Consider the following 25,701-nt stretch of genomic DNA (forward strand, 5'->3'; position numbering starts at 1 on the left):
TATATATCTATCAAGCCAGCTTTATAGAAGGTAGTTTAAGGAAATTTAAATCTTAAGACATCAACCACATCAAAGAAAATTCAAGGAATAAACAATCCCAGAAAAGTACTTTTTTTAAAAAAAAGGAAGAAAAACACATATCATAATATCAAAATAATAGAAATCAATAAACGTTGCTCATTGATAACTCAATATTAACAGACTCAATTCTTCCAAATAACAAGATATTTACTAACAGATTGTATTAGAAAACAAGATCTAACTTTCTGCCATATCGAAGACACATGCCTTACCATTAGGAATAGCCATTGCCTCATGGTAAAAGAATGGAAGCAGTTATTCCAAGAAAAAGGAACCAAAAAGCAGACAAGGGTAGTCATTTCAATATCTGACAAAATAGACTTTAAACCAAAACTAATCAAAAGGGATAGAGAAGGACACTATCTTCTAAACACAAAGGAAAATAAAATCCACCAAGAGGATATTACAACTTTAAATATTTATGCACCAAACACAATGGCACCCAGGTTCATAAAAGAAACATTACTACAGCTCAAAGCACATATTGAAACTTACATGATCATAGTGCATTGCTATGACCGACTACTCACTTGTCACTAAAGACAGTTCATTCAGACCAAAGCTAAATGAGAAATGCTGGACTTAAATTACATCATGAATCAAATGGACCTAATAGATATTTGTAGAACATTTCACTGAAACACAAAGGATTATTTCTTATCAACCCACAGAACATTCTACAAATTTGAACACCTACTTGGACACAGAGCACATATAGACAGGTACAAGACTAACAAAAAATTCTTGCATCCTATCTGGCCACAGTGGATTAAAGCTCGATTATCAACAAGTATAGAAACAAAAAATAATATACAAACTCAAGGAACCTGAACAGCTCCGTTCTGAATGAAATATAGGTCAGGACAGAATTAGTAAGGAAATTAAAAATTATTCAATTGAATAAAAAATAAATTTCTAAATAAAACGCTGACAGTACAAGCATTACAAATAATAATAAATGAGAGCTCATGAAACTAATAAAATTCTGTATGTTAAAGAACGTAAAAATTAAGATAAAGTGGCTGACTAAAGAATGTGAAAAGGGCTGCACCAATTACAAACCCACTTCTGGTGGGAATGCAAATTTGGGAGGCACTTTCCAAGAAAGTATGAAAGATTCACTTAAGATATAGCTAGAATTTTCTTGGGCATATATCTGAAGGACTGTATGCCACTATATATAAACATGGTCATCTTTGCTCATTGTTGTCCTTATGGTCAGCCAGAAATTAAGAAGAGTCTAGATGTCTTAAACAGATGAATGGTTAAATAAACTGTGGTACATTTATACAATTAAATGTTTTCAATTGTGAAATAAATAAATAAATCTTAGAATTTTCAGGAAGACAGATAAAACTAAGAAAGTAACGTAAACAAGAGAAAGGAAAAGAAATTCATTTAAGTAAGGAAACACAAACACAAAAGAGAAATAGTGAATATATTCGCTTATCTCTGAATTTTTGCTTTTAAGACTTTGATAAACATGCACAATCCACATAAACACAGATGGTTTTACTATAGAGTAATGGACTAATCAGGAGTGAATGACAGCTCTGAAAGGGGAAATAGAATATATTGTTATGGAGAGATAGGGTGCAGACTGGAACTGAGGATCAAAAGGGGAAGGGAAAGAAGATGATAGAAGAGAGGAAATGCTGTGGGATAATGTTCTTGTACACTGTAAAGATCTGTGACTTGTATTAGTTTAATAAAATGCCGATTAGCCAGTAGCCAGGCAGGAAGAGTAGGCAGAACAGCCAGACTAAGAGAGTTCTGGAAAGAGGAAAGGCAGACAGTTAGTCGCAAGCCACACAAAGAGAAAGGAAGATGAGAATGCCTTATTGAGAAAGGTTCCAAGCCATATGACTAAACATAGACAAGAATTATGGGCTAATTTAAGTTGCAAGAGCTAGTTAATAATAAGCCCAAGCTAAGAGGCCAAACATTTTATAATTAATATACACCTCTGTTTGTTTCTTTGGGACTGAACAGGTGGACTGGGAAGGACAGAAACTACCATCTTCAAGGCAATGCACAGAGGCACAACTAACACTAAGAACCGTTTGATGGGTCATATATAAACCTACTACTGCAGAAACTTCTTAAAATATATACAAACAGGAAAAAATGTAAATGCAGTTGCCAAATAATGAGGAAGAAAATGCCTCAGATAGATAGACTTTTTTGCCACCAAGTGAAATTTCCAGTAGGAATGGGTGTTCCTATTTTAGGTGCTGGCCAATGGGGACACATGGAAACTACTCAGGATATTCCCAAGAATATTGGTTGTCCTCTATAAACTGATGATGAGACCATATCACTGAAAACAACATTTACATACTTTATTTAACACAAAAAAAATTGATTTAACTAGAGTGCTTAACTAGAGCCTCCACTCCTCCTGACCAGTGCTCATGGAACATGAATGTACTCTGCAATCTTCTAGAGGAGAAAGGCAACCACCAACCCAAGTACAAAACTTGCTATCAACAAAGGTGACCTGCTTGCGTCATAAGATGGTTCTACAGTGACACAAACAATGTAAGAGTCACCAACAACTATCTGATTGAATTTAAGACCCAGTTCATGAGGTGGAATTCAGGGACCAATAACCTGAGACCACAATAATCTGAGACCACATAGGCAATGAACCTAGGGGGAAAGAATACTACACATACTACCGTTCTGATAAAAGAACATAAAAATCAGATGAATCCTAATAACTTTCTGCTGTACTCATATTTTAATCAGCCATGATCAGAAGCTTTTCTGATGGGAACAAATACAGAGACCCACAATTGGACCATGGGTAAAGAGTAAAAAACTTTGAAACACTCAGTTCTAAATGTGATAACATCATCAAATCCATCTTCTTGTTCTCAAAGAGTAATGCATGAGGAAAGGAAGAAATTCTAAGAGCCAGAGTTGATGGATAATGCCAGAGAAATTGTATCTTCCAGAAATGAACGCACAGAGACTGGAGCATCATGCACAGGGCCTGTACAGTTTCAAGCCAGAAGGGAACCCTGCATGCAGAGGAAAAATTAAAAATAATCTTCCATACCTAACCTAAAGACTATCAATAAATGACAACCACGTACAAAGAAAAATTAAGTGTTCTCCAGTGGCATTTCACTGGGTATATAAACTTTACTAAAGGGTAGGCCCTATGCTCAGCCAACATAGCCAACATGAAACAAATTCAATAGTGTTATGTGTTATTGTAAATTTTCTGTTTTATATTATTTTATTTTAGCATCTTTCATCTTATTCGTTTTCCTTATATATTATGGTTTCTTATTTTGTGTTTCTTTTTTTTTTGTGTGTGTGTGTGTGTGTGTGGTATGTGAATGGATTTTTCTGTATGTGTTTCCATGTGTTTGTTTCTTATGCTTTTTGATGTTTTGGTTTTTATTTTAAAATTCTAATTTGTTCAACTCTTTTATTTGCTGTTTTGTTTTCTAAACTAAGAGGAAGAAATAAGGTATGGATTAGACGAAAGGGGAAATTGGAAGGATTTGACAGGAGATGGAAGAGGGTAAGTCATGCCAGAATATATGTTGTGGTTTTTCAATGAAGCCATAATAAATTTTTTAAAGCCTAACAATAAATAAATAATTGACCTAACTGAAAACACAATGTCACCCAACAAACAAAAACACTCAAGCAAATAAACAAATAAGGTGGAATACTAGGGAAATAGTTCAGCTAATCATATATTTGCTGTGCAAATTTTAAAAAGTGTGATAAAATACCATGGCCAAAAAGAATTTATAGAAGAAAGAGCTTATTTTATCTTTATGTTTGTATGTGTTTGTGAGTGTGTATGTGTGAGGCAAGGTCATAAAATCTATAAACCTTCCCCTAATTATGTACTTCATCTAGCAAGTACAGATGCACACATACATATACTACATAAACACACAGAAAGTACACTGGTTAACTAGCTGTCACACACACACAAGCACACACACACAATTTTTAAACAGTAAAAATCTATGTTTAAGTAGTCAAATCTAGCATTTAAACTGTATAGCACCATCCTATTTTTTTTTTTTTAGCATAACAGAAATTTTACATCACGATACAGTTTTCATTACATCAATCCCATTCAGGAAAATTTTAACACGGGGAATTTAAAGTGGATTAAAAGTAATTGGATGAGTAAAATGCTGGTTTTACTTCTAATTCGATATTGATTTGAGAATCTACATACTTAGGAAAGGGGGGAGCAGTTATAATTTTATACATACGGTTAAGGTTGATAGTACATGAGGATTCATGATGGATGTCTCTTTCCTTTTCAACCATATTCCATCTTAGAGAAAAACTTGACATCAGAGAACAAATGGTTTATTCACAGGGTAGAATAAAACAGGGAGCATACGTGGTGGCTGGGAATGAGTCCTACCACATAGAAACCTACAGGGACACATGCTCCCTGCTGCACATTCTCCAGCTTGTCTGGGAATACCAACTGCAAACCAAACATCCGGAGTAGCTGATGTAAACTGGGGTTTTGTACTTTTGATATTTTAAAATATAGCTCTGAAGTAAATGGAATATGGACGAGACTCATTAAAGAAGAACCAAGGGGCTAGGCTGAAATATTAATGCTGAGATTGACAGTAAGTCACATTAAGAGACAAAAATTAATTGCTAACAATGCGATGAAGTAGAAAATCTGTGCTTTAATTATAAAAAAAAGGTGTAAGAAAGTTCAGGGTGCTGATCTGTCAGATTGCTTGAAGCCAATTACTTCTAAAAAGGAAATGAGGGTGGGTCTTATTGTGTCTGTTACACTGGGCCTAATATATTCAGACTGGAAGTAGCCACAGCACTGATTCAAGGAGAAGAATGGCTCAGATGTTGCTCCAGTTCAAAGGACCTGAAAATCCAAGAACATATATGATTGCTTGGTTTTCTTCACTGTTTAACCCTGGAAGCTGACTTCAAACTAGACCCAGGGCTAGTGTCCTGCTTAGTTTGGCCCAGAAACCACAGTCTAGATGCGCTACTCTTGCATGTCAAGGGGCATCACACTCCCCATGTTGTCCAGCTTTAGTTTACTTTTTAGCATCCTTTTAAAAAAAAGACCTAAGTTCACTTCAAAATCTCAGACAGTTGAGGAAGAATTGAATTTCAGAATCACCTGCATTCATCTCCTGAGTGCTGGCATAGGCATGCACCACCCCAGTTAGTTCATTTTGTGCTGTACACAGAACCCAGGACTCCATGCTTGCTGCATAAGCACGCTGCCAACAAAAGCTAGACCCCAGCACCATTTTTTTCAGCATTTTAGAGCATTTTTAAAATGATGTTCCTAGATATTGGTTTCTTCACACTCTGTCTGTCCCTTGGCATCTTTTTCTTCTTTGGAATTTTAGTTCCAAGGCTCAGATCTCTAACTTCACATCCAATCTATACACATTGTTAGGTGACCTAATCAAGTTTGAGCTTGATTTGATTAAAACTTTAACTGAAGTACCTGAATACACAACTGTCTGTCAGTCTTCTCTTGACTTTTGCATCAATAATGATGCCTTCATTAACATATTCAAAGTTATCTCACCCAGTCTCTTCAGGTACTCTTCCTCATTGCAGGCTCTCCCTACTCCTCGCTCACATCTCTAAGACCTGTTTTCACTCATCTTCACACTTATCTGTGACTTCCAGTGACAGCAGCAGGTTTCCTTTTCACCTTTCTCCAAACCTGACCCCTACTGTATTACTGCACAAGGACTTATTTCCCACTGATTACAGTATCTTAAGCAGTCATTTATTTGAAACAAATTAAAATATCCCAATTCTCTGCAATGAACAAGTTTATACTTTTGAAGGACATTTAGAAACCAAACACCAGTCAGAAGGTAGCCTTTTTTGTCTTACTGACAGTGTCCTTTGCTTTACAGAAGCTTCTCAGTTTCAGGAGGTCCCATTTATTCATTGATTCTCTTATTGTCTGTGCTACTGGGGTTCTGCTTAGGAAGTGGTCTCCTGTGCCCATGTCTTGTAGACTACTTCCCACTTTCTCTTCTATCAGGTTCAAAGTGGTCAGGTTAATGTTGATGTCTTTAATCCATTTGGACTTGATTTTTGTGCATGGTGATAGATATGGATCTACTTTCATTCTTCTACAGGTTGACATCCAGTTATGCCAGCACCATTTGTTAAAGATGCTTTCCTTCTTCCATTGCATACCTTTAGCCCCCTTGTCAAAAATCAAGTGTTCATAGGTTTATGGGTTAATATCTGGGTCTTCTATTCGATTCCATAGGTCGACTTCTCTGTTCTTATGCCAATACCAAGCTGTTTTCAATACTGTAGCTGTGTAATAGAGTTTGAAGTCAGGGATGGTTATACCTCCAGAAGTTCCTTTATTATATAAGATTGTTTTGGCTATCCTGGGTTTTTTGTTTTGCCATATAAAATTAATTATTATTCTCTCAAGGTCTGTGAAGAAGTTTGATGGGATTTTGATGGGGATTGCATTGAATCTATAGATTGCTTTTGGTAGAATTGCCATTTTTACTATGTTGATCCTCCCAATCCAAGAGCAAGGGAGATCTTTCCATTTTCTGGTATCTTCCTCAATTTCTTTCTTCAAAGACTTAAAGTTCTTGTCAAATAGGTCTTTCACTTCCTTGGTCAGAGTTATCCCAAGATATTTTATGCTATTTGTGGCTATCGTGAAAGGTGAAGTTTCTCTGATTTCCCTCCCTGCTTCTTTATCCTTTGTGTATAGGAGGGCAACTGATTTTTTGGAGTTGATCTTGTATCCTGCCACATTACTAAAGGTGTTTATCAGCTGTAGGAGTTCTTTGGTAGAGTTTTTGGGGTCGCTCATTTATACTATCATATCGTCTGCAAATAACGAGAGTTTAACTTCTTCCTTTCCAATTCGAATCCCCTTGATCCCCTTATGTTGTCGTATTGCTATTGCTAGAACTTTTAGCACTATATTGAAGAGGTAAGGGGAGAGCGGACAGCCTTGTCTTGTTCCTGATTTCAATGGAATGGCTTTGAGTTTCTCTCCGTTCAGTTTGATGTTAGCTGTCAGCTTGCTGTAAATAGCTTTTATTATATTTAGGTATGATCAAACTCTAATTAACCCAATTAAAAAATGGGGTGCTGATCTGAACAGAGAATTCTCAACAGAAGAACTTCGAATGGCCAAAAGACACTTAAGGTCATGTTCAACATCCTTAGCAATCAGGGAAATGCAAATCAAAACAACTGTGAGATACCATTTTACACCAGTCAGATTAGCTAAAGTCAAAAACACCAATGATAGCCTATGCTGGATAGGATGTGGAGAGAGGGGAACTCTCATCCATTGTTGGTGGGAATGCAAACTTGTGCAGCCACTGTGGAAATCAGTGTGGCGGTTTCTCAGGAAACTGGGAGTCAACTCCCTCAAGACCCAGCAATTCTACTCTTGGGAATATACCCAAGAGATGCCCTATCATACCACAAAACCATTTGTTCAACTATGTTCATAGCAGCACTATTTGTAATAGCCAGAACCTGGAAACAACCTAGGTGCCCCTCAATAGAAGAATGGTTAAAGAAGGTGTGGAACATATACACATTAGAGTTTTACTCAGCGGTAAAAAATAATGACATCTTGAATTTTGCATGCAAATGGATGGACATAGAAAACGCTTTACTGAGTGAGGTAAGCCTGACCCAAAAAGAGGAATATGGTATGTATTCACTCATAAGTGGATTCTAGCCCTAATTAAAGGTCTTTGAGCCTGTTATTCGTGATCCTAGAGAAGTTTAATAAGAAGGTGAACCTGAAGAAAATCATGTAGTTATCCTCCTGGAGATTGGAAATAGACAAGAGTGCCAGAACCTTCATCTGGCGATGGATGGAGATAGAGACAGAGACCCACATTGGAAAACTGGACATAACTCCCTAGGTCCAAAGGAGAAGCAGAAGGAAAGAGAACGTGAATGAAGAAGGCAAGACCAGAGGGAACCTTCATCCGAGGATGGAAGGCGATACAGACGGAGACCCACATTGGAGCACCGGACTGAGCCCCCCAAGGTCCAAATGAGGAGCAGAAGGAGGAAGAACATGAAAAAGGAAATAAGGACCGCGAGGGGTGCGATCACCCACTGATACAAGGGGACTGATCTAAGGAGAGTTCACCAAGGCCAGTTGGACTGGGACTGAACAAGCACATGATCCAACCAGATTCTCTGAATGAGGCCGGATTCTCTGAATGTGGCTGGCCCGAAGTCTTTCTGAAAAGCTATTGACAATGACACTGGGACTTGTTTCCTCTGCATATACTGGATTTTTGGGATCCAGTCTGTTTGGATGCTCACCTTGCTGGACCTGGAGGGAGGGGGGAGGAACTTGAACTTCCCACAGGGCAGGAAACCCTGACTGCTCTTAGGGATGGAGAGGGAGGAGGAGAGGGAGTGGGGGGAATGGGAGGGTGTTGGGAGGAGGGGTGGAAATGGAAACTTTTATAATTTAATAAACTTTGAAAAAAAAAAAGAAACCAAACCCCAAATGTGTGGATATATATATATATATCCAGAAGACTCAACACTAGGCCTCCAAATTCATAGCTTGAGTTTTCTTTTATGAATGCAGGCATGCATGCCAATCACACCATCAGCCCCTCAAAACCCGCCTCTGCTTTGTTTTATAGATCACAAAGTAGACAAATATTATTTATGATAAAGTATGAAACACAGTACTAAAAACACATCATACAAAATATTCTATGTCAAGTCAGGATAAATCTGTAATAAAGGATTTTGATAAGCTTGTTTGATTAATACTCCAAACCACTGAATAAAGCATCACAGTGTAAGACATGTTTCACATAAATAATAATGCAATTAAAAAAAAAACTTAGGCAATAACCCGTATTTCCCAGGCTAGTCTTATAGGTAAAAATGCCTTTCACTCAACTCCTAATTTGGTTCCCTCTATAGCACAGGTGTTAGAGTTTCAACTGATACCACGACACAAGGTAAGAAGGAGTTTTTGGTGGTGCTAATAAGAGTAACCAAACAGCTGATCTGATTTAAAATTCTAAATTACTAATTTTATTGATTTCTAAAATTCATATTTTTACGATGATTGATACTTTCTACCAAAACCAATAACTTCAATTTCCTATCCTTTAAAATGTTACTTTGTAATAGTTTATAACGACTAAATTGTTACTAATTTCTAGTTTTAATTCACTTGAGGACTTAAAAAGTAAGTGATACCACACTAACAGTAACTTTAATAACTGAACTTTAGAACCTTGTTGAAGATAAGGTACCGTGCATTCAAATGTGATATTATCAAGTGGAGTAAAACTGTTGACAGTAACAGTCTTCTTACCATTCACTTGAAAGATGTGTGTCTGATGGACATGCTCATATCCATCTGCATAGCAGGTGTAATTGCCCATGTGGACTGTGGTAACCTTGGTGATATACAAGGACCCATCATCGCCAAAGTCCTAGAAAAGAATATAGATCACAGAATTGGAAACTTGAGAACTCATTTATATTCAGGAGCAAAATAAATATATTAAACATTTTTAAAGGATCTTAATTGTCAATGTAAACATGAAGGATGCTGACTTACCTTAATATTCCTTTAACATATTCTCCCTTTAAAAGTGAACTCTCACTGATAAATATGACATTCCCACATTAATTTTAAATACATGAATTAACAAAGTATACTGGTATAATTTAATTTTATACTTTGAATTTTAGATGGATAAAGCTCTATCAAGAACTTATCTTACAACTAAAAATAAATTGCTGATTACATTTTAGTCTGATAATTATTCACCAGTTTTTATATCACTTAGAAATATAAATATAAAGAAAAATACCTATTAAATTACTATGCTCTCAGTGAAAACATTTATAGTCATATCCTGAGGCATGATATTTTGTTTTATTTTGTTTTGTCTGAGGGACAATGAAGATTAAATCACATCCTCAATCATGCTAAGCATGAACTCTGACATAATACTAAACTCTCAGCCAGGATTTAATTTTTAAAAGTTGTAATCTACTACTGATCATTGAATAAACAACCATGCCATTTGGTATTCAGCAGAACAAAGGCATAACCATTCCTGAGGAAGCATATTAAAACCTCTCCTTTGTTTATTACAACAGAGTCCAAGCATTATCCTTGGAACTGCAGGGTACAAACTAGAAAATCTTCTCTTTATATGTCAATGTGTGCAAAATGGGGAAAACTGTTAAATCTGTTTTTCAGTTCTTGGGAAAAACTGCTCTAATAATCTCCAGAATCTTTATTAAGGCCCGACTGCCTGATCCCTGTGAGATGTCCTTTTGTGGGCATTTGGGCCTCTCTTCCTCTCACCTTTGTGCTTCTGAGATAACTTTGAATGAGCTTAAACTCATGCTCCCTGTGAACCTCACTATCTTCACGGACTGGAGAGAAGGAAAAGACTTCAAGCTCCCCTGTAGGGAAAGGTCTCTGTGGGGACATTCTACAGTTTTCAGAATCTTATGTTTTCATGACTTTGCTTTACTTAAACAAAACAGGTATCACTTTTTTTAAAAAAAAAAACAGTTCTATCACATATTCCTTTGGAGAAAAAAATTACAGGAATTTTTAACATGATATTTTCTTGAACATAGTATTATTTGAGATAACAGTAGATTGAAGCACATTTTTAAAAGCAAAACTGAAGAATGGGACAGCCACACACCAACTGACACTTGAGTTTTGATAAGGAAGTTAGAACTATACACACAGTGAAAGAAAGCATCTTCAACAAAAGGAGTGGGCCCTACTGGACAGGAGCATCTTGAGTGCATATGCATTCCCTGCACAAAACACAAAATGCAACTCCAGATGAATCAGTGAAGCCAATACAAAAGAAGATACACTGAGTCAGAAAGAGGAGAAACTGGGGAATTCACTGGCATTAAAAAAAATACCTTTCAAACTGAACTCTGGTAGCACAGAAACTAGGAACAAAAATTAATGAATTGGACCTCATTTGACTTGTTGTAGACCTCTCTGTCTCAAGCTTCCTTGATTGAAGGAAGAGAGCAGCCTCCTCTCTGAGCCTTCCAGAACCTCTACATTCTGTCTGTGCTGAGTCCTTTCAACTTCACACTGTACTCCTACAGCAGTAGGCCTAGAGTGGAGAGCACAATCTTTTCTACTTTAGTTGCCTCAGATGCGTTATCGATAATCATTTTTCTGGTATAACACAAGTTTGGGGGAGCATTTAGTGGGTTCAGCATACGCTTTATGAACAATTTCTCTTGGGAGATGCAACATACATATGCATGGACTCACATCAAATGGAACCTCATGCACAGATCCCATGATTCAGTCTATGTCCAACGACTCTGAGTACACGGCTCTCTGTGGGTAGATACTGAACACCATTGTGCTAACTTTGTATCATGTTGTACCATAAAATTCCACTTTACAAGCTCCAAGAAATAAACTGAATTTCGATTTGTTTTCGTCAATCCTTAACACAATGATAATATTGTAGATAGCCCAAAAAATGACACGAAATGAAACAATAAAATATTTTAATAATACTTATAAATAAACAAATAAATAAATAAATAAAATGAATGTCATGAAACTGAAAAATCTTTTGTATGGCAAAGGACACCATAATTTGGACAATAGATATGATACACACAGAATGTTTACCAATTAAACATCCAATATTGGATTATTATCTAAAATATTCATAACTAAAAGACTGGACATCAAGAAAACACTTTACCTAATAAAAATGGGGTGCATATATAAGCAGAAAGTTCACAAAAATGACGTACAAACGTGTGAGGAACATTTAAAGAAATGTTCAGCATGTTTAATAATCAGGAAAATACAAATAAAAACTACTTTGGTATTTCAGCTTATGTAATGCCAAGATCAGTTTAATAAAAATCACAAGTCATGATGGAGAGGCTGCGGGGTAGAGGACAACTCACCCATTTCTGATGTGGCTAAAGTGCTTTACAGTAGTATTTCTTTGGGAAGCTGGAAAGAGCTCTACCTCAAGATCTAGATATAACACTCTGGAATAGATCTCTAAGAGATGTTACATTTCTAGAAATATCCTTGTTCATCCCTCTTCCTTGATGCTCTATTCATAACAGCTATAAATTGAAAACAGTCTAAATACTCATGGTTGAATGAACAGATATAGAGAAAAAAATCACTCTGAGTCAATTCAGACTCAAAAAAGACAAATATTGATACTCTTATATGTAGATGTTTGCTTTTCAGCCTTCAATAAGCAGGATACAATCCATATGACCACAGAGTTTATGTATTGAGTAAATGTCTAGTGTGAAGAGTGTGATCTCCCAAGGAAGGGGAAATATAGTTATGGAGAGGAAGGAGACATTCTGGAATGTGAGGAGTAAGCATGCAGTGGAGGGAAGCAAGTATAAGGGAAGGAATCCAGGGAGGGGTAAAGGTGACACAGAAATTATGGGAGTAGTTAAACAATTTGAGAAACGTACCAAACAAAGAAGCCCACCCATGACACTGCCCAGAGGGCCAGGATGAAGAGGTTGGACAATCCAGAGACCAAGAAGAGAACCAAATGTTACAGGAGAAAAAGTCAATGAAATGAATCTTAATGATATTATAGATTGTTGTCTGGTCCAAATGTCTTCAGAGAGGCTTCACCTAGCAACTGATGGAAACAGATGCACAGACCTACAGCCAAATATTAGGCAGCACTTGGAAATTTCATGGAAGAGGGAAGGAAGGATTGTGGGAGTCAGAGGAGTCAAGAAAGTCCAAAGAATCAACTAACTTGATGTTTAGGGGCTCATATAGACTACTGCCGACCAAAGAACTTTCATGGGACTGACCTAGGAACAATGCATGCCTGCCACAGTGGTGTAGCTTGGTCTCCTTGCAGGATTCCTAATAGTAGAAACATGGGCTATCTCTGATTTTGTTGCCTGCTTTTGGGAGCCTTCCCTCTTACTGGGCTGCCTTGTCCAGATTTAATAAGAGAGGAGGTACCTACACTTACTGAAATCTGATGTACTGTGATTTGCTGATATACACGTAAGACCTGCACTTTTCTAAAAGAAAAAAGGAGAAGTGGGTGGTGAAGGGGTAGCAGAAGAAGAGGACATGAGGAAAAAGAAACTGTGATCAGGCTAGAAAAATTGATATAATGATAAAATAATAATAATAAATAATAGAAGTAGAAATCTGACTGCTCTCTTTCTCTTCCTGCTGAGTTAAGTGATTGTTGCCCCTCACATTGGCTCTCACCACTGTGATCCCACAAAGAAGTCTTCAACAAAGTGAAGATGAGGTCACTGTAATGCCCTTGAATTGTCAAAACTGTGAGCCCTTTCTCTGAAGATTGTCTCAATAGATACTTTATTGCAGTGACAGCAAATGAACTAATGGACTAATGCTCTTTTCAAAAATTGTTTACTTATTCACTTATCCCCCTTCTAATTTTATTATTAGTACTTTCATGTTGATATTCAATTTTCTAATGTGTTGCTAAAGTTTTAATTCATACACAGTATTTCTGAATGTAACCTGGAGAGTCACCATTACCTGTTTTTGTAAAAGTGTAATTAACTGTATCAACACTATATGTCCAAAGAATACTTTTTCTTCAACGTTTAATTTTTAGAAATCATTGTGTCTTTAAGATCTTAACCAATATTTTTAAAATAGTGTCTAAAAGTTTTTCTGGTATACTGACAACATTATCTGTATTTGTGTTATACGCATTTCTGTTAAAAATAGCTTCACTCAATGACATATTAATAGAAATAAAGAAAATCACTGGAAGGATATTGAACCTGGGCTTGACAGTGACCAAAAATATTTTTTAAAAAAGACAGAAGTAGTGTGGATAAGATGGTTCTGAAGACAAAGAACTCATAGGTAAGAGATACTGGAGTCCACAAAATTGTCTTCTGGCCTTAATATGTGTCCTCTCACAATGAAAAATACAACAACAACAGCAATAATAGTAATAGTAATGAATTACAGGAAGAGATAAAATGGGAAGTAATAAAACCAGAAAGGAAAGAACAGAAGGATGAGGGAGGGGAGAATCAGGAGCAGAAAGTCAAGATGAAATTAAACAAATTACACAATGACAAAAATACTAAAATACTTTCATAAGTACAAAAAAAGGACCAATGCCTTACCATCATATCATATAACAGCATTCATCTATCATTTCTACAACTTCCTATAGCTGATACTATTGCAGAGGAAGTCTCATGAATTCTACTAGTGTGGGGGAACATGAAGTTCCAGCCAAAAGACCATGTTCAAACTCCCTGCTAATACAGTCTCTATTAGAAATGTGGCTTCAGACAACAGAAGTACAGGAGGACAAATGAGAGAGACAAATAACAGAGACAAAGGCTATTTTAAGGGAATGGTATGCAGGTAGTTGACTTTTCCAGGGTTAACAGGAGAAAAACAAAGTTTTAAACAAATGTAATGAGAAACATCAGAGCTAAAATATTTGCAGAATAAGAAAGAGCAGGAAACAATTACTAGTGATTTAAAGAATCTTATTTCTGGAGTAGATGAAGTAGATATGTATATGGGATGCTTATATGCAACTCATTACAAAGATGTTAAGTCACAGAAACCATATCAGAGCAAATACGTTCTTTCATAAAACAAAAAACTTAATCTGACAAGGGAGATAGAGGATATACCTGATGTTTATAATCACACTTACATATACGTATATTAAACTCTATGTGACTTTTCAAAGTGCTGTCCCACATTATTTTCTGTAATTATGTTTTCAAATTCCTTTCTGAACTTCTCTAAATCTTGATATGGACAAGTGTTTCTTGACATATGTATCTACCTGCAAAGGGTTAACTCTCTCTCTCTCTCTCTCTCTCTCTCCTCTCTCTCTCTCTCTCTCATTTCTAAATATCTTCCCAGCTTTATGGGGCCGTGGAAGCATGGTTTTAAAGGCATATGATCAATTTCCCATTACTAGGTAAAAAATATTAACTTACAGTGTCATATTGCAATCTCCATTAATCTATAAAACAAAAATTAGTTTACATTTTTTATTTAAATTTAACTCTTGAATTAAAAAAAATCTCCTTCTTAAATCAACATGTACATGATGCCTTCTGTGTGTCTCTGTTCATGTTTTCTCTTTTAATTTTTCTAAATACAACCAAGGATCTTATATCTATGGGCTTCTTCAATACATAACTGTACAAAAACATCCATTGAACAGATTTTTCTAATAATGCAAACTCTAATATCAAATCGCACTTTGAATAAAGTAAGGATCCTCTCAATATACCTAACAGTCACCTCAAATGTTTGCTGGGCACTTTAGTATCTCAAATACTATGTTGTATTTTTATTTTTAAATATAGAAGATCATCCTTTGTTTACCCCTTTCAAGAAGGCGGTGTCACTAGTTTCATTTCACAAATGAAAAGGTGGAAATACGATGCTGTGTAACACTGTGGAAGTCTTCAAACTGGGTTCTATAATTTTTACCATGCTTTGTCCTCTTCATAGCCCCCGTTAATTCTAGCTTCAACATAATATTACCTATTGCTATTTTACATGGACATCAGAACTATGCTTTACCTTCTTCTGAGTGTCGCATCTCTAATCTTTTAAACTACTACATTCTCTGTACTTTTCTAATCTAAGCAGTTCCCCCGAACTCTGTGATTTTATTGCTCAGTCATGGTTGAGAGCTATGGTCTGAGATCAGACACTCGGGATCCAGGAACAAAATACGTTCTCATTCTGAATTCCATTACAGCTTCACAGCCTGCCAGACAATATACCCACCGTAAGTAGATTAAATCTTATGTGCCCCTTCCCAATTATAAAGTAGCCTCAAGCAGGGATGTCTGGGAAGAGCTGGTGGGAAAAAAATTCCAGATCATGTATTCTGTTGAGATTATCACTCATATTCATTTCAAAGCAATGCGAGCAGAGAAGAACATATGCAGTACACTTTCAAACTTAAGAGAATTCTGATGGCGGCTCCCCACTGGCTACAGTTAATCAAATAAGGGTAACATCAAAACACTTAACAGTCAGCGGATTATCAGCACTGATAAGAGCCTACAAGAAAACAGTGTTCCAGTATTGTTATTCAGAACATAAAAGCTGCACTTTGGGCCTATATTTCTTCACAAGCATTGTTTCGCTAGTTATATATAGTTAAAGAGATAAACCCAATCTATTGAAAAATAGTTTCTAAAGCTAAATTCAGTTTTATTTTTATATTATGATAGGAGCTTTTAGTGGCGAAGATTTAGCATCTGTCAAAATGTTTTAAGATTTCTAGAATATATATATATATATATATATATATATATATATATTATAGCTTATTTGAAAGAGAACCAAGGGGTATCTAAGAGTGTTAGATAGAAGAAGGGAAGAGAAAAGCATAATTTTATTATAATCTCAAAAAATGAGAAAAATATGTGCTAATGAATAATCAATATCTGTTTCTCAATATTTCTTTCTGCATTATTTAGTCATCCCCGGGTCTTAGTCATGAACACTGACTAATGCTGCTCACTTCACAGTTGGCGTGCAGCTCGCTGCTTCAAATAGGCACAGTGCTCAGTGAGCATGCAAATGAATTAATCAATACCGTCATTATAATTACTGTGTTTTAGCTCCTGCTCAATTACTTGGAAAAATATTAGTAACAAATAATACTTTAAAAACCATGTAGTTAGCAATTAAATTTGATTTTCATTTCTGAAGAAGTGAGATACCATTAACAATGGTTAGTTACATTTTCCAGCATTTCTTATACAATAGTTTTGAGGATGTTTCTGTCACTATATGTATTATCATGTACACTGTACTCCAATATACTATTTTTTAAAATCAGATATTGCATAAATGCACATATTATTTCATTGAATTATGTCAATATTTAATTTACAGGTTATAAAAATTCAATTCCATCTCATGGCTCATGTACTTACTTTTCTAGGTTAAATCAGTTCAAATAGTCATGAAAAGTCTGGTTTTCTAAGCTAGTAAAGATTCGTAGAAAGCAGGAGACTGGGGGATGAGAGATAAAGAACTTGCTTCCTCATTACACAGAAAACAGTGTAAACCTCAAGCTAGGTCACTGCCTAGCAGCCTAGCTGAATAAACAGGAAGACACTGTTTTTCCTTACATGCTTTATCTAGAAAGAACACTCTTTTTTGTTTGTTTGTTTTGTTTGTTTGTTTTGTTTTTCAAGACAGGGTTTGGCTGTAGTTTTAGAGCCTGTCCTGGAACTAGCTCTTGTAGACCAGGCTGGCCTCGAACTTACAGAGATCCGCCTGCCTCTGCCTTCCAAGTGCTGGGATTAAAGGCAGGCGCCACCACCGCCCAACTGAAAAAACACTCTTAAGTGTCTCTGATGTGGAGGAAACGCAGCAGAGCTCTTGAGAAAATGTTCTCCCAAAACCTTCTTTTCGTAGTAACTGCTGAGAAGCAGTTATCTCTGGGATTGAAACACACCACCCTACAGGGAATCTCCTTCAACCAGAAGACAACTGATTCTCTAGGTGCACCTCTTCCAAGTGAGAAAAATAAAACTGTTGAGCGTATCTTTCAGACAAGACAAGCTGCTAGGAAGACTGAGAACAGACCAGCTCCCAGGGAGAAGCACGAAACAGCCAAGCTGACTACAAGAGGTTTAGACCAACTGATCACTTAAAAAGAACACTTTCCAAACTTTTTGAGCTGCCTGCAAGCTGCGCAGTGTACTCCAGATTCCCAACTTCTGTGAGCTTCACCCAAGTTGAGGTGGGTTTGATGATACAGTCGGTTATGCGTCATTCCTTCTCCTGCAAATAACCCTTTGCCTATATCCCTATAAGTAATCCCAGTAAACTTCATTGATTCACCAAGTAGGGCTTCAGAAGCATCTGTATTTTGGTCTGTTATGGGTTTCTGACACACTAGGTCAATTGTATACACACACACACACACACACACACACACACACACACGTATACTTTTACATATATCTAATTGTATGTGTGTGTTTGTATATATATATATATATTATATATATATTGTTCTGATAGAAGTACACTGTTCATTTTAGAATATAAACTGAAATATATATATGTATATATATATATATATATACGTTCAACAGAAGATTTCAATTTCAATAGCGAAAATTTGAGCTTGCTACACATTTTACTGCTGAAATATATACTGACTTGCTGAAATTTCTTGCACTGAAAAACAGATATGATGAGATTTTAAGGATATGAATTTAATTTGGGGAGAAAGTCTAGCAATTAAAATTCCTGCCATGCAAGCAAGCGGACCAGAATTCTGCCTTCAGGATTCAAGCAAGAGCTTGCGCAGAGACACAGTTGTTATTCCAGCATAGAAAGTCAGAAATGGGAGCAAGCTGACCGGTGATACCAGCTTTATGTCCACATAAAGTAGTTGGATTAGGAGAGCTTACTTTAAATGGTATGGTGTAAGACCAATGAGGCATCATTTGTGAAACCAACTTTAAAACTCCTCATACCTATACACATCCATGTTCCTGCATAGACATGTGTATCCACAAGTATGAGAGAAAGGAAAGCATGAACATATATGTATCTCATGTACATACTCATGAAAAGATGGAAAATAAGCAATGAACACCATCCTCTCTTTCAGACTACATTTATACAGTTAACATTACACAACTGTAAAACATACTTCTGTATAAGTGAAAGCAAAATATTCTGTAATCACAACACTATAGTACAGGAATTTATGCTGGATGTTTAAGTAAAGATATCTTAGGGGTAGTGCATAGTATCAAAAACTCATTTGCATGCATGTCAGTCCAGCCTGTGCTAAAACTCTTAAAACCTATTGTACCCAATTACAACTCATTGTCATTTAAATCCGAGTGCCCAGATGTAGTAGTCTAACTGATGTGAATAAACACAACCCAGATTGCTACACCAATAGCAAACTGATATTCAGATAGTCAGAGCCACTCCCAGCAAGGAAGTGGGGCAGCTCCTCAGTGCAGAGAGAGTCTCCTCCACTCAAGAAAACCCCGACAAGACATTAAACAAAGACATGGAAAGAAATGGAAACCTGCTTGTGGCTGGGAAAAGAGAACCTGCTTGTCCACTGATAAGTAAGTTTCACACACTAAATCCATTTCATCTAAAATGTGTTTCACTTATATGTTAGTTCTGCAATGAACATTTCTGTATCATGGCTTATCAGTGGTAAATTCAGGTAGTTCAATTGAAGTTAAATTAGGAATACCATGAAGACTATACAGTATAACAATTCAATGGCACACATGAAATTTCAGGCTTCTGGACTAAGAAACTCATTAAGTTGTACAACAAATTAAATTGACAATAAGATTGAATTATCCTTATTAGAAGAAATAACTTTTAAAACCATAAGGTACTGGGTACTGGTATATTTAAATTTATACTGCTTGTATAAATTACATAAGTAATACATACTATTATTCTACTTCTGAAAACACACAGTAATAAACACACCAAAGCTTGAATTCATTGTGTGCAAAACTTTGTTCTTGAAACCATCATGATATGGAAAAATCCTTTATAGATAAAATGTAAATGTCTTTTAAATATTCTCTTTGATCTTATTTAAGAATCACTACTGCTATTGTTTTGTCACTTATAATATAATCTGCGTAATACTTCTACCAGAATGTCAGTGGGTACTCTTTTACGTGTATACTTTTTCTAGCTAGGCTAGTTGTGATGTCTGAAGAGAGGACAAAGTAGGACACTAGTAAAACTTTATAAGGTGATTGAATATATATTGATACTTGAGAACAATTCCATGAACCTTTCATTTTTGTCAAAGAGAATATGTCAAAACTCCCCCATCTACAAAAATTAAATATTTATTTTTCTTCACCAGAATTCTTCACATTTTCTTCTTCTTAATTCCTTCAAAATGGCATATTTTTTCAGTATTTTTATCAGCTACCTAATATGTTCTCTTCTCTCCACACAAATTGTCAGTTTTCCCATAGTGACAATGCTAAACTGCACCTGAGCCCCCATATCTGGCTGTATTGTTCTGCGTCTCAGTGCCAACATTTCTTGTAACTGTTGCAAACAGCTGTTTTGAAATAATAGTTTGTCTTGGCACTGTTTTATTATCCTTGCTGATATTTTCCATAATTGTTTGTTAAATCTGAACTTACATCATTTTGTTTTTGTTTTTGTTTTTTAGCTAAGTCTCTTTTACTTATTTAATTTACACTGAAGAAGAGACATAAGGAGATTCAAAATCATCTGAGTCATCTGCACATTGCTGCAATAAGTATACTTAAAATCTTCTTCTGTGTTGATATTTTCACCAAGAAATGATCACTTCTTTAGCTTAGCAATAAATCCATTACAACTAGTAAACAATACAACAAAGTGTATTGGCTCATTAAAAACACATGCCAAGAGCTTCCTTTTGTGACATCCTCCTTTACAAACACAGAAGTCGTTGTATCATGGACAGAAGGTTAAAGCAGATAGGGAAAAATGTAAACAGACAAAATTTACAAGACTAGCTCACACCCATTTCCACCCTAACATTGTTTTTGATTGACACAGCTTTTTTCTTGGAATATTTAATTAAACGTTGATTCTTAAATCCCATTCCTAAGCCTCCTTTAGTTTGCTCTTGTCACACCCATCCAAGTGTCATTCTCCCACTGGGAGACAATCCTGTCTGATCTTCTTGTGTTCCATTGTGAACTGCTCTGTACAAAGGAGATGACAGAGCTTTCCACTCCAGCAGGAAACGCAAGCTGTAGGAGAATGTTGAGTTTGAGAGTAATTTGAGTTAATCAGACTTTCTGCATTTTTAAGAAAACTGCTCACTTCTCAAAGGAAGCACATAATTATTGTTATTATCTACTGTGGACATTAAAAATGAGCATATTTCTAAGAAAGAACATAAATCTAGAGTATGTTAAAACTATAATTATAATCTAATGTCCAAGTAAAAATCCATTAAATACACAAAGAAGGGAATGTGATTAAACTTGAGAAAAAAAAAGACAAACCATAAGTCATTATCAGTAAAAAAAACAAGACAGTAGATGATGTACCTATTTCTGTAAGTAAAGTGGGATACAAAAAAATACAGGTATAAAGAGACAACACATAATTCAAATTAAAATATATGTAAATTATAAATTTGAACAGTCATTATATGAAACATCTTTGAGACAGAAAATGTTGGTCATGATGTAAGGAAATATTTACTTGAAAGCAAATAGAATCATAACTCAAATAAATTATTTTCACAAAGATAAAATTCAAAAGAAAATCAAGAGTGCTCTAGCTAGACCAGAGGAAAATAGCAGCACTGAATGAAAGTAATTGAAGTGATAAGGGAGTAATCAAGAAAATAGAAATAGAAATAGTAACACTAACTTTAAATTTGGATGACTGCTTTAGAACATGGGTCAAGAAACTTCACACAATTTAAACTGAGCAAGCTTGTGTGGTAACTACAGAGGTTTTCTGCTTGGGCAGCAGGTCAATGGCCTGAACTCAAGCACGTGATCCTGACCCACCCTTCTACTTTCCAAATTCTGGGATTGCAGGTCTGTGGCATCACGCCGGCTAAGAAACAGAGAGACCATAATAGCTTCTAATATAACTTCTCAAAAATGACTTCTTCCATCCGTGTGTTTGTGATTACACTATTCTTCCAAAAAAATATATTCAGATTGAGAAGTTTCATAGGAGAATCTTCATAATTAATAAACTTTAATTATATACTGTTTTCACAAAGGAGAAGAAGAGGGGTTGGCTCAGAAAATATACATGAGGCTAAGAAAATATTGACAATATAACATGACTAAAAGCTGGAGAGATTGAGCAATGGGTAATGCATCAGGCCCTAAATTTAAATCCCAGGAACTAGAATATTCTGGGGATAGTATCCTCCAGGTGACTGTAATCCAGTACAGAAGTGGAATGGGAGGCAGGAAAATCAAAAGTTTTCTGACTAGCATGGTACGTGTAGTCATAAACAATGAAAGACTTTGTCTCAAGACAGAAGACAGTGCTGATGCCTGATGACTTTCTCTGACCCTCGCGTGTGTGCCATGGTAGCTGTGCACCGGCACTGACACATATGAACACTTTCACATTCTCAGACATAAGTATCATACATACAAAAAATTATAAATGACTGAGCATTCACTAAAATAGAAAAAAGTTGAGTTATTATTCATGAATACAGACAATTAGCATTTAACTCAATCTTAGCATTTTGAATTATAATCTATCTAGGTAATAATACCTAAGGATAATATTCTTTGACCAAGCATGGTTATAGCAGCAATGCAAGATGACTTGATAGCTTGTAAATCAAGTGCTAAAATTTATGATGCTAACCACATCATACTCACTTAATTGCTGGACAAAACACTATGTAGTTTTCTATTCTTGCTAATGGAACCATTGTCTACACTCCAGGAATAGAAGGTAAGTATAAGCATCTCATTCTGACAAGGGCCATTTTGTACATGACCCCCCATCATAGAAACTTTGTTTAATCCAGGAAGCCAAGGTCAGTTTATGTCATACAAAAAACCGCCCACAGTAAAAAAATGAAATAAAAATTGAAAAAATTTTGCATAACTGATAAAAAACTAAGAATTTTGACAGAAAAAGTAATTTATATTTTTCACATACTCAGATTCAATTGCATAAGCATTATCTGCCACAGGTAAATTCCAAACACACAATAAACATGATACTTTATTAGGGCCTATACCTGTCAGCTTCCTCTGGATATCTGTTAAAAGGAATGATAGGGACTAGCATCACTCCATCAACATCTGTGTAATTTCTAGGAGGTGCAAGGAGAAAGCAAGAAAGGGAAGAAGAAAGAGGCTAGGGAGAATGTGTAAGAGGAGAAGAAAAGAAAGGAAAGTGTTAGGAATAAAGAAAGGAAAGAAGGAAGGACCCTCACATCTGTATCAACGTATAAGAATTTGAACTAAGGCAATTTCATCAAGAAACTCTTTCAACTAAGACTGTTTCAAAAATTATCAAGAATACATTTAGCCAGCACAAGCATGACTTCGTAATATAAATAATATTTAGAACAACTGCTTGAGGGTATGTTTTAAACAGGCAAAACTTTGAAACTGAGAGCTTTGTTACACTTAATAGTTTCCTAATAGACGTTTTAAAATGACAACTCCAAAAAGAATGTTTAAATGCAGAGATGAATGTAAATAGGCATACTTGAAGTTGTGCTCTTCCTTAGAGTAATACCCACCAATGAATAGGATCTATCATAATATATTGGCCACCTTATTATTTTCATAATAAATTATATCCACTCAAAATTATATATGAATGAATTCTACTGTCATCACAATGTCATATGTACTACCAAGACAGCAAAGTTATTACAAAAGACAAAATTTGTTTTAGTACTTTTAAATTATAGCTATAGATATATGTTCATAAAATTTAAATTATATTTTTATAGAGATATAAATTTTAACTTCAAAATTTGTATAGTATTAAATTGAAAATTTTTGTATTTAAGTACTTTAATATGAAATATTCTTGTACTCCATGGAAAACATGGTGTGATTATTGTTATTTATTGAGATTGCTTACAATTCCCTTCTGGGTTAATGGGCTAACTATTTGTCAGAAGTTTATCATGAATGTTGTGGTTACAGTGAGCCTATTTCCTATGTACTCCCGATGATACTGCTCTCTAAATTAGTTTTATGTCAGGCACATTTCATCTACAGAAAGTCATTTTTGATGCTGGATGCTCTGCGAGGATCCTCCAAAGTTTCCTCCTTGATTACACTGGCAAAAATCTTGCAGGTAACATCAAGCAAACACTTGCTAAATAGATAACAATCAGGATAAATTCAACATGGCCATTGGATGATTTCAAGAGCTCTAGGTCTCACAGAAGAATCACTCTATTTTTCTGTTCTTTGTTGTCATTTTCATCAGGAGGATGAAGGTATGCTTGAAGAGCTGGTCTACCACTGATTGAGTGTTCTTAGTGGTGATCTATTAACATTTGGTAGTGAACCTGGGTCATCATCTCCACCGGGATCCATTACAATTCTTTCAACATGCTTTTTTATGGTCACAGGTTATTTGCTAGTTTCAACATCCATCTCAAATATAGCTCTGCAATTTAGTTAAAAGTATAATGTTTGGATTGTTGCTCCTAAACCCGAGATGACGGGCACAGGACTGAATCCACACATGGAGAAAAGAATGACAAAGGACAAGGTCTTTCAAGGTATGTTATAAAGGGCTGTAGAAATAACTCAGTAGCAGAGTGCTCGGCTAACATTAGTGAGACCCTATTTTCGATCCATAGACTACAGAACACTTGACTTGTGTAGTAAATGAAGTTTTAGATTTTTTAAAAAATCGAGTACATTAAGATTTTTAAAAATTCAGTATAACCATTTTGTATGGTATTATACTAATATGTATAATACGTTCTACTTCAAAACAAAAAAAGCCATGTAGTAATTAAGACAATAGAACATCATTTGCTTCTTTTCAATAAAAAAACAAACAGAAAACTCGTAGAAAGAAATGATTCCTAGTGTGCACCCCGGTGAGGAGGAAGCTCACGGTGCTAGATGAGGTCATCTTTCCAGAGAGGGTGGGCAGCCTTCTTGCTAGTGATTATGATGGCTGTAGCCAGCTCAACAAAGCCCTTGTATTTCAACTGAATGGTTCCTCTGACCCCTTGTGAGAAAGCCATAAGGATATGACTACTGCAAAACTGACCCCAACTCCCCTACCCTTTGCTTACCACGCAGTGGCATGGGATAGGGAAAGACACCCTTCCCCAAGGGCCCATTGCTACCCAAGGCCCACTAGAGCTGGCCCTGAATTCAAGAGAGGAGAGAAACTATCCGTGTCTGTCACCTGTTGCAGCACAGGGGAAAACAGGCTCCTTTATCCCACTTCGGCTGTATGCTAAAGCTGACCCCCGTTGACCATGATGCAGGCAAGCCTACCTTGCCATCATGAGAGTAAAAGCACTGACACTTTGATCTCTCCCCCACCTCGTTTGCATTGCGGTGGCTTGGGTGAGGGAAAGATGACCTCCTCTTGCCACCTATGGCAGTTGAGAGAGCTGGCCACACAATCGCCAGAGTAAGAGAACTGGCTTTGCCCCTCCTACTTACAGCACACAGAAGAGACTCCAACCCACCAGGGCACACACTAAAGCTAACCCTGCTGTCAGAGGCATAAGTGAGTCAATTCTGTGGTTGTGCGAACAGGTGAACTGGCCCAGCCTCCCTCGGAAGGCCCCCTACAGCAAATGCGAGAAGGAAGGAGTTTGCACCTTGCCTGGGCAAAAAGTGTAGCTAAGACTGGTGGTGTGAATGTGAGTGAGCTGGACCCAAGGGCCTGAGAGAAGAATAGGCTTCTTGGATGGGCTAGCCTAGGCAGTGATGGAGAGCATGCGGGGTGGGGGTGGGGTGAGGTGGGTTGGGGGATGGGAGACAATGGGGGAAAGCTAGCAGACTAAGCTCAGGACTGGGGCTGGGAGTTGGCCCACGCCAACATCC

The 25,701-nt window shown here is 36.3% G+C and overlaps 1 protein-coding gene across 4 annotated transcripts in view; it reads right to left on the reverse strand.

The window, feature by feature from the left end:
* The window catches only part of Fstl5 (follistatin like 5), a 501,743-nt gene that overhangs the window by 127,451 nt on the left and 348,591 nt on the right, over positions 1–25,701 (reverse strand). For all 4 annotated transcript variants that reach the window (XM_085682503.2, XM_085682502.2, XM_048424769.3 and 1 more), the window contains exon 8: positions 9,440–9,560. In XM_085682503.2, coding sequence (XP_085538629.2) covers positions 9,440–9,560 — 121 coding nt within the window. The remainder of the gene's footprint in view (positions 1–9,439; positions 9,561–25,701) is intronic.

The sequence above is a fragment of the Myodes glareolus genome, chromosome 20 (assembly GCF_982192425.1).
Source record: "Myodes glareolus chromosome 20, mMyoGla1.1, whole genome shotgun sequence".
Classification (NCBI taxonomy): Eukaryota; Metazoa; Chordata; class Mammalia; order Rodentia; family Cricetidae; genus Myodes; species Myodes glareolus.